Source organism: Hyla sarda, chromosome 6 (assembly GCF_029499605.1).
Source record: "Hyla sarda isolate aHylSar1 chromosome 6, aHylSar1.hap1, whole genome shotgun sequence".
NCBI classification, from domain to species: domain Eukaryota; kingdom Metazoa; phylum Chordata; class Amphibia; order Anura; family Hylidae; genus Hyla; species Hyla sarda.
The window spans coordinates 70,014,997-70,025,357 of NC_079194.1; the positions used below are offsets into that span (position 1 = coordinate 70,014,997).

Genomic DNA, 10,361 nt, shown 5'->3' on the forward strand with positions numbered 1-10,361 from the left:
AATTTTTTAAAATCACCAGCCGGTGATTACTTTTGGTTGTTCTTTCACAGTATGTAGGCCCTTGACAGATTAACAGGTACAAAATAGTACACTACTTAGATGTACGTATGCGTTATGCCCTTAGGAAGGCAGTAAAATGCACTACAATGAGCCTAAAAGCTCAGTAAATTTTGTAAAACACCAGCCTGTGAGTACGTGTTATGATTCGGCTAGCTGGATGTAGATCCTCTGTGTCAGCGAGGGATTGGCATGGACCGTGTCGGTGGACCGGTTCTAGGTTGCTACTGGTTTTCACCAGAGCCTGCTGCAAAGCGGGATGGTCTTGCTGCGGCGGTAGCAACCAGGTCGTATCCACCGGCAACGGCTCAACCTCGCTGACTGCTGAGAAAGCGTGGGACAGAAGGACTAGGCAGAGGCAAGGTCAGACATAGCAGAAGGTCGGGGCAGGCGGCAAGGTTCGTAGTCAATGGTGATAGCAAGAGGTCAGGAACACAGTAATGGCAAACACAATAGACGCTTTCTCCAGGCACAAAGGCAACAATATCCGGCAAGGAAGGGAAGGGGAAGTGAGGTTATATGGACAGGGAGCAGGTGGAAGCTAATTGGACTGATTGGGCCAGGCACCAATCATTGGTGCACTGACCCTTTAAATGTTAGAGAGCTGGCGCGCGCGCCCTAAGGAGCGGAGCGGCGCACGCCAGGACGTGACAGCCGGGGACCGGGACAGGTGAGTGACTTGGGATGCGATTCGCGAGCGGGCGCGTCTGCAGCGCGGGTCTGACCGGGGCGCTGCAGAGAGAGAAACGCCGTGAGCGCTCCGGGGAGGAGCAGGGACCCGGAGCGCTCGGCGTAACAGTACCCCCCCCCCCCCCCTTAGGTCTCCCCCTCTTTTTGTCCGGATGTCGCTCCACATGGGACGAGGACATTGGGAGCGATTGTAGAGTCTCCTTCTGGGGGACAGTGAAGTCCTGGGTATGATCATGAACGGCAGACAGTTCAGAAGGAGTGGGAATGGGGAAGGGGGGCAGAGGGTGAGGCTTGGCACGGGGCAGAGTGTTACCAGAACGGGGGCTATGAGGAGGCACGGCATAGTCCTGAGAGGCCTTGGGGAGACCAGGTATAGGAGGAGACATAGGGGTTTGACTGGCAGGACTGAGAGCAGATGTGAGGCATTTTTTGTGGCAAGAAGCACCCCAGCTCTTGATCTCCCCGGTGGTCCAATCAAGGGTAGGAGACTGGCGTTGGAGCCATGGCAGACCAAGGAGGACTTCAGAGGTGCAGTTGGGCAAAACAAAAAGTTCAATTTTTTCGTGATGCCGTCCAATGCTCATGAGCAGGGGTTCTGTGCGTAAACGCACAGTGCAGTCCAATTTCACTCCGTTGACCAAGAAAATGTAGAGCGGCTTGGCGAGACGGGTCACAGGGATGTTGAACTTATTAACAAAAGAGGCCAAAATGAAATTTCCCGCAGAACCAGAGTCCAAGAAGGCCACAGCTGAGAAGGAGGAGTTGGCAGAAGGAGAAATCCGTACGGGCACAGTAAGACATGGAGAAGCAGACTTCAGACCAAGAGATGCCACTCCCACGTGAGCTGGGTGCGTGCGTGCGTTTCCCAGACGTGGAGGACGAATAGGGCAATCCACCAAGAAATGTTCGGTACTAGCGCAGTACAAACATAGATTTTTATCTCTGCGGCGAGTCCTCTCTTCATCGGTCAGGCGAGACCGATCCACTTGCATAGCTTCCTCGGCGGGAGGCACAGGGGTAGATTGCATAGGATACTGTGAGAGAGGTGCCCAGAGATCAAGGTCTTTTTCCTGGCAGAGTTCCTGGTGTCTTTCAGAAAAACGCATGTCAATGCGGATGGCCAAATGGATGAGTTCATGCAGGTTGGCAGGAATTTCTCGTGCGGCCAGCACATCTTTGATGTTACTGGATAGGCCTTTTTTAAAGGTCGCGCAGAGGGCCTTGTTATTCCAAGATAATTCGGAGGCGAGAGTACGAAATTGGATGGCGTACTCGCCTACTGAAGAATTACCCTGGACCAGGTTCAGCAGGGCAGTCTCGGCAGAGGAAGCTCGGGCTGGTTCCTCGAAGACACTTCGAATCTCAGCGAAAAAGGACTGCACGGAGGCAGTGACAGGATCATTGCGGTCCCAGAGCGGTGTGGCCCATGACAGGGCTTTCCCAGACAGGAGACTGACCACGAAAGCCACCTTCGACCTTTCTGTAGAAAAATGGTCCGACAACATCTCCAAATGTAGGGAACATTGTGACAGGAAACCACGGCAAAGTCTAGAGTCCCCATCAAATTTGTCCGGCAGGGACAAGCGGAGGCCAGGAGCGGGCACTCGCTGCGGAGGAGGTGCAGGAGCTGGCAGAGGAGATGGTTGCTGCTGTAGCTGTGGCAGAAGTTGCTGTAGCATGGCGGTCAACTGCGACAGCTGCTGTCCTTGTTGGGCGAACTGTTGTCCAAGTTGCTCAATCTGTTGCGACTGCTGGGCGACCACCGTGGTAAGGTCAGCGACAACTGGCAGCGGGACCTCAGCGGGATCCATGGCCGGATCTACTGTTATGATTCGGCTAGCTGGATGTGGATCCTCTGTGTCAGCGAGGGATTGGCGTGGACCGTGTCGGTGGACCGGTTCTAGGTTGCTACTGGTTTTCACCAGAGCCCGCCGCAAAGCGGGATGGTCTTGCTGCGGCGGTAGCAACCAGGTCGTATCCACTGGCAACGGCTCAACCTCACTGACTGCTGAGAAGGCGTGGGACAGAAGGACTAGGCAGAGGCAAGGTCAGACGTAGCAGAAGGTCGGGGCAGGCGGCAAGGTTCGAAGTCAATGGTGATAGCAAGAGGTCAGGAACACAGTAATGGCAAACACAATAGACGCTTTCTCCAGGCAGAAAGGCAACAAGATCCGGCAAGGAAGGGAAGGGGAAGTGAGGTTATATAGACAGGGAGCAGGTGGAAGCTAATTGGACTGATTGGGCCAGGCACCAATCATTGGTGCACTGGCCCTCTAAATCTTAGAGAGCTGGCGCGCGCGCGCCCTAAGGAGCGGAGCCGCGAGCGCCAGGACGTGACAGCCGGGGACCGGGACAGGTGAGTGACTTGGGATGCGATTCGCGAGCGGGCGCGTCCCGCTATGCGAATCGCATCCCCGCCGGCAATGTCAGTGCAGCGCTCCCGGTCAGCGGGTCTGACCGGGGCGCTGCAGAGAGAGAAACGCCGCGAGCGCTCCGGGGAGGAGCAGGGACACGGAGCGCTCGACGTAATAGTACGTATGTAGGCCCTTGACAGATTAACAGGTACAAAATGGTCCACATATTAGATGTACGTATGTGGTATGCACGTATGAGGGCAGGAAAACTTTGTATTTTTGTAAAACACCAGCCGGTAAGTACTGTTGCTTGGAATTTCACAGTATGAAGGCCTTTCACAGATTATCAGGTACAAAATGGTACACTAATTAAATGTACGTATGCGGTAAGCACTGATGAGGGCAGAAAAATGCGCAACAATGCGCCAAAAAACTCTGTATTTTTGTAAAACACCAGCCGGTGAGTACTGTTGCTTGGACTTTCACAGTATCTAGACTTGTTACAGATACAAAATAGTAGACTTCTTTGATGTAGGTATGTGGTATGCAAGTATGAGGGCAGACAGATGCACTACAGTCCGCTGAAAAAAACGTATTTTTGCACAGCAGCAGGACACAACAGTGCAGCACCACAAAAAAAAAAAAAGGGGATTAAAGGGGTACTCCGGTGCTTACAGATCTTATCCCCTATCCAAAGGATAGGGGATAAGATGCCTGATCGCGGGAGTCCCGCAGCTGGGGATGCCCGCGATCATGCACGCGGCACCCCGTTTGTAATCAGTCCCCGGAGCGTGTTCGCTCCGGGGCTGATTACGGTCGACCGCAGGGCCGGCGGCGTGTGATGTCAAACCCCCGTCCCACGTCACGCTCCGCCCCTCATTGCAAGCCTACGGGAGGGGGCGTGATAGCTATCACACCCCCTCCCGTAGGCTTGCATTGAGGGGCGGAGCATGACGTCACACGGGGGCGGGGGCGTGACGTCACACGCCGCCAGCCCTGCGACCGACCTTAATCAGACCCAGAGCGAACACGCTCCCGGGACTGATTACAAACAGAGTGCCGCGTGCATGATCGCAGGCGTCCCCAGCTGCGGGACTCCCGCGATCAGGCATCTTATCCCCTATCCTTTGGATAGGGGATATGATGTGTAAGCACCGGAGTACCCCTTTAAACCCTAAATTGCACTCTGTCACAGACCGTTAAAAATAGCCGAACTGATTTTTTTTTTATGGTGTAAAAATCATTATGAGTCAGAACAAGCAAAGCAATCCACTTCTCTCTGTCCACAAGGCTGATGTACATAGCAGTTGGCAGTGGAACGCTGTAGCTTCAGCGTGTCTATGTAACACACACACACACGAGTCTGTCCTATATCTTCAGTGTATATGGCATGAAATGAGCCACCGTAAGATGGCTGGCAATTATATAGGGCTGTGACATCACAGGGGTCAATGAATGCTGATAGGCTGCGTCTCGCATGTGATTCAGGGTCATCCCGCCTACCTCCCTTTCCGCCGTAGTTTCCCGCCCTCCCATAATCCCCTGCCGCATGTAATGACATGTGGATCCTCCATTTTAGGTCTCCTTTAGCCTGGAACGTTGTAAAATGGAGTTTAATTAAGTGATTTGCGCAATAGAATTGCGGTAATATTCGCATTTGTTGCGAATCGAATATTTCATGAAATTCGTAATGAATTCAGGTTTGTCAGCTTTGATTCGCTCATCTCTACATGTGATTACTGGATCACTCGAGACATGTGGTGAAATGCAGCATTTTACGCATAGTTTGTTGTGACCATGTGAGAAGCGCCATGAAACGCAGCGTGGAACGCATAATGCGCGTGGTGTGATCGCAGAAAGAGATGCCCATTGTGACAAGCCGATCGGAGCTCAACAGTCAATGATTGTAAGTAATATATTAATATAATATAGTGAATGCTACTGTATACATTTGTATGTTCTTATGGACTGACAGAGGTGGTACTTTTATTTGATTAATTGGAATTCCTGACATTTTTTTCAACATATATAAGAAGTGTATTTGTAAGTTTGTCAGAAATCCTGGAACATGAGGAAGGAGCCATAAGAGCTCAGAACGCGCTTGTTTTTGGACATTAAAGTTCTCTTGGAGAGTTATATCTACTCTGGCATTGGATAATTTTGGATTGCTGCAAGATTTGGAGTCTTTCTTCTTTTTACCATTTATGCAAAGTCTCAACAAGAGGTTGTGTTTGAAAAACTGCCAAGGAGCCAAAAATAGCTGAAAAACGCCAAAAGGATTAAAAAAACGCCAAACTGAAAAACGCAAAGTGGATATGGCATTTTGCAGTTCCCTACTGACTTGAAGCTAAGATCTGGCCACTGCTTTTTTTTACTGAAAAAACACCAAGTGGCAGAATGGGCGTTTTTGTGTGAAAAACTTTAGCGGAATTCCAGGTTTAAAGAGGTATTATAAATTAAAACATTTATAAGCTATCCAGTGTTTCTCAACCAGTGTTCCTCCAGCTATTGCAAAGCTGCATTTCTCATGGCTGTCCAGACATGCTGATAATTGTAGTTTTACAACAGCTGGAAAAAAAAACTGGTTGGGAAACACTGGCATAGGGGATAAGTGTCTGACCGTGGGAGTCCAACTGCTAAGTCCACCTGCAATCTCGAGAACAGGGACCTGAGTTCCTGTCCCGGCTATCTCTGGCAACTTCATAGACAATGAATGGAGTGGTGGCACACATGTGCGACTTGTCGTTTCATTTCAAAAGGATACTCATATCCCTGTTCTCCAGATGATGGGGGTTCTGACCACTGGGACTCCCCCATGATCTGTCACTTATTCCCTATCCTCTACATAGGGTATGAGTTTTTAAACTTGGAATATCCCTTTTTATTTTGTTGGTCTCACTTTCTCTTCGATAAGGAACTATCCGCATAATGATAACTGTTAACCCCTTAAGACAATTTTATTTTTACGCTTTCGTTTTTATCCTCCTCCCCTTCAAAAAATCATAACTCTTTTATATTTTCATCCACAGACTAGTATGAGGGCTTGTTTTTTGCGGGACCAGTTGTCCGTTGTAATGCCATCACTCACTTTACCATAAAATGTATGGCGCAACCAAAAAAATACTATTTGTGTGGGAAATTAAAAAGAAAACCGCAATTTTGCTAATTTTGGAAGGTTTTGTTTTCACGCCGTACAATTTATGGTAAAAATTACATGTGTTTTTTATTCTCTGAGTCAATACAATTAAAATGATACCCATGATTATACACTTTTCTATTACTGTTGCGCTTAAAAAAAATCGCAAACTTTTAAACCAAATTAGTACGTTTAAAATCCCCCTATTTTGAAGACCTATAACTTTTTCATTTTTCCGTATAAGCGGTGGAATGAGGGCTCATTTTTTGCGCCGTGATCTGTACTTTTCATAAATACCATTCTTGCTTTTACAAAACTTTTATTACATTTTTTATTAATTTTTTGGGGGATAAAATGTTATAAAAAAGCAGCTATTTTGGACTTTTTTTTTTTACATTCACGCCATTCACCGTATGGGATAATTTACATTTTATTTTAATAGTTCGGATATTTACACACGCGGCGATACCAAATATTTATATAAAATAATTTTTTTTACACTTTTTTTGGGTAAAATAGGGAAAATGGGACAATTTACGTTTTTATTGGGGGAGTTTTTTTTTCCATTTTTTGTAACTTTATTTTTATACTTTTATTTTTACACTCTTAAAGTCCCCATAGGGAAGTATTTATAGCAACCATTCGATTGCTAATCCTGTTCAGTGCTATGTATAGGACATAGCACTGATCAGGGTTATCGGTCATCTTCTGCTCTGGTCTGCGGGAAGGCAGATAAGAGCAGAAGACTCCCGGAAGACAGCGGAGGCAGGTGAGGGGACCTCCGTCTGCCGTGCAGGATGATCGGATTCATATTTGGCTTTTTGAGACCAAATTTTGCTCGGGGGCATGTCGCATTTAGGAAGCCCCTATGGTGCCAGGACAGCAAAAAAAAAAAAACACATGGCATACTATTTTGGAAACTAGACCCCTCGGTGAACGTAACAAGGGGTGAACCTTTATACCCCACAGGTGTTTCACGACTTTTGCATATGTAAAAAAAAAAATAAAATTTTTACCTAAAATGCTTGTTTTCCCAAAAATTTTACATTTTTAAAAAGAGTAAAAGCAGAAAATACCCCCCAAAATTTGTAACACATTTTCTCCCGAGTACGGCGATACCCCATATGTGACCCTAAACTGTTGCCTTGAAATACGTCAGGGCTCCAAAGTGAGAGCGCCATGCGCATTTGAGGCCTGAATTAGGGATTGCATAGGGGTGGACATAGGGGTATTCTACGCCAGTGATTCCCAAACAGGGTGCCTCCAGCTGTTGTAAAACTCCCAGCATGCTTGGACAGTAAACGGCTGTCCGGCAATACTGGGAGTTGTTGTTTTGCAACAGCTGGAGGCTCCATTTTGGAAACAGTGGCGTACCAGACGTTTTTCATTTTTATTGGGGAGGGGAGGGGGGCTGTGTAGGGGTATGTGTATATGTAGCGTTTTTTACTTTTTATTTTGTGTTAGTGTAGTGTATTGTAGTGTTTTTAGGGTACAGTAGGGGGTTCACAGTAGTTTCTCGCTGGCAGTTTGAGCTGCGGCAGAAAATTTGCCACAGCTCAAACTTGCAGCCGGATACTTACTGTAAACCTCCGCCCATGTGAATGTACCCTGTACGTTCACATTGGGGGGGGGGGGGGGGGGAGGGGACATCCAGCTGTTGCAAAACTATAACTCCCAGCATGCGCTGACAGACTGTACATGCTGAGAGTTTTAGTTTTGCAACAGCTGTAGGCACACTGGTTATGTATCACTGAGTTTGTGACCTAACTCGGTGTTTCACAACCAGTGTGCCTCCAGCTGTTGCAAAACTACAACTCCCAGCATATACAGTGCATGCTGGGAGTTGTAGTTTGCAACAGCTGGAGGCACACCGGTCGCGAAACACTGAGTTAGCTAAAAAAAAACTCTGAGTTTCACAACCAGTGTGCCTTCAGCTGTTGCAAAACTACAACTCTCAGCAGTCACCGACAGCCAACAGGCATGCTGGGAGTTGTAGTTATGCAACCAGCAGATGCACCACTACAACTCCCAGCATGCACTTTAGCTGTTTGTGCAAGCTGGGAGTTGTAGTTATACAACAGCTGAAGGTACACTTTTCCATAGAAAAAATGTGCCTCCAGCTGTTGCAAAACTATAAGTCCCAGCATGCCCATTAGGGAATGCTGGGAGTTGTGGTGGTCTGCCTCCTGCTGTTGCATAACTACAGCTCCCAGCATGCCCTTTTTGCATGCTGGGAGCTGTTGCGAAGCAACAGCAGGAGGCTGTCACTCACCTCCTACTGCTGCTCCGGGACACAGGTTTGGGATCGGGGTCCCCAGCTGCCGGGGTCCAGGTCCCGCACCCGCTCACGTCCTCTGGAAGAGGGGCGGAGCGGGTTGCGGGAGTGACACCCACAGCAGGTGCCCTGATTCGTCGGCCGGTAAACCGGCCGACGAATCAGGGCGTTCGTGAGGTGGCACCAGTGCCCCCTCACCCCTGCTGGCTATGGCTGATGGCCCCGATTGACCTGGAATAACCGCAGATCGCTGGACTGAATTGTCCAGCGATCTGCGGCCATCGCCGACATGGGGGGGTATAATGACCCCCCTGGGCGATATGCCGCGATGCCTGCTGAACGATTTTGGTGGGGACCGAAATGCTAGCGGTGGGGACCGGAATTCCCACGGGCGTATGGATATGCCCTGCATCCTTAAGGACTCGGAATGCAGGGCGTATCCATACGCCCGGCATCCTGAAGAGGTTAAGCTGCCCATATCTATATGACTAAAGCTGATAAAGATAGATAATTTTAACATTCATCAGGTAAAACAAGGAATGATTGTTTTCACAGGCAAAATAAGTTTTCATTCCTCTGAAGCACACATACACAGTGTAACTTGTCCTACCTGAAAAGGCCCGCACAAACTTTGTGATATCGTCATCAGTGAGTAAATGTTTCATAGACATTACGGCTCTAGATCTGCAAGAGAATGGGACAGACTGAGAGGCAGGGTATATGTTCTGCTGGACTCATCACTTCCAAGGAGGCAGCCGACCTGACTGCGGCTGCTTGCAGGCACGCAAACTCCAGTGACAGAGTATTAAGGGGGGGGTGGCCAGCCGAGGGTGAAACTGCTGGCTGGGAGCCACGGGGCAATATGCCAGTCACCTGAGAATTTACCAATGTCACATTATGCTCTGTGTCTAAGCGAGACATAACCATTCAGGTCCTTGAGATGGCAGGGAAGGCACCTTACGGATGGTAGCGAGAGGGTTAAATGTGATTTCAGCCTCCTATAGTTTCACTGATAAGCTTTGTACTGTATGCTCTTAGCATAAATCATTTTCTTCCTGCAGTTACATCAAAGCGCAGCAGAGAATTCTCTTTCTATTGATCAATCTTACTTGGTGCTTTATTTTTGCAGTAAAGGCTTTACTAGCATGACTATGCTTTATTATGGTGCATATAATCCACCACTGGCAGGAGCCATTTCCCAATTCGCTTTTATTCCTTTCAAAACTCTGCATGTGCTCCTTAGAAATGAGCTTGGCTAGGCTTTAATTATAGAAAAATAGCTGTAATCAGCACATGGGAGTTTTAAATAGTTAACACCGTTACCATGTCTGTAAATTCTAGGACTACTCCCCAGCTCCTCCTATCCTGCGCACGGCTTATGGTTATCGGCCATTATTATAAAGAATGACATATTGTCTATTGTAGTTGTACCTGCATTGCAGTTCAGTGCCTTATGCCAGGTGAAGGGAATACTCCTGCAGCCTCGGCTATATCCAGTAACTGTGTGGCCTGGGACATCCCTCGGTGTAGGGCTGACCGGCCGCTGCATTTATTCAATGTAAATTGCTCATGAACAGTGAAGTCATAAGCAATTTATAAATGACCTGATTTTGGTGTGAACTCCTCGAGTTACTCCAGCACTTGCCTTTTGTTTTAGGACATTGAGGCCTGTGCCCTAGATTTCAGGTGATGAATTTTAGCTATAGCATCTAGCACTTAGGCTAGGTTCACACACAATGCTGCAGCCGAAAAAATTCCATCCAGAGATTCCAGAGGTGGCCTGCGCTAACTGATTCAGCGCGACATTGACACTAGGCCGTGTGGACATTACTATCCCCATAGACGGCAG

General features: G+C 48.2%; 1 protein-coding gene across 2 annotated transcripts in view; it reads right to left on the bottom strand.

Annotated features, from left to right (window-relative positions):
• The window catches only part of LOC130275752 (parvalbumin alpha-like), a 49,434-nt gene extending 39,391 nt beyond the window's left edge, over positions 1–10,043 (bottom strand). Inside the window, exons 1-2 of one of the 2 annotated variants that reach the window (XM_056524105.1) lie at positions 9,944–10,043; positions 9,123–9,196 (exon numbers count right to left, since the gene is read on the bottom strand). In XM_056524105.1, the coding sequence (XP_056380080.1) occupies positions 9,123–9,183 (61 nt within the window). In that variant the 5' untranslated portion in view covers positions 9,184–9,196; positions 9,944–10,043. Of the gene's footprint in view, positions 1–9,122; positions 9,404–9,943 lie in introns of those variants that run through there. The other variant, XM_056524104.1, reaches the window with a different exon arrangement.
• Positions 10,044–10,361: the final 318 nt, after the last annotated feature.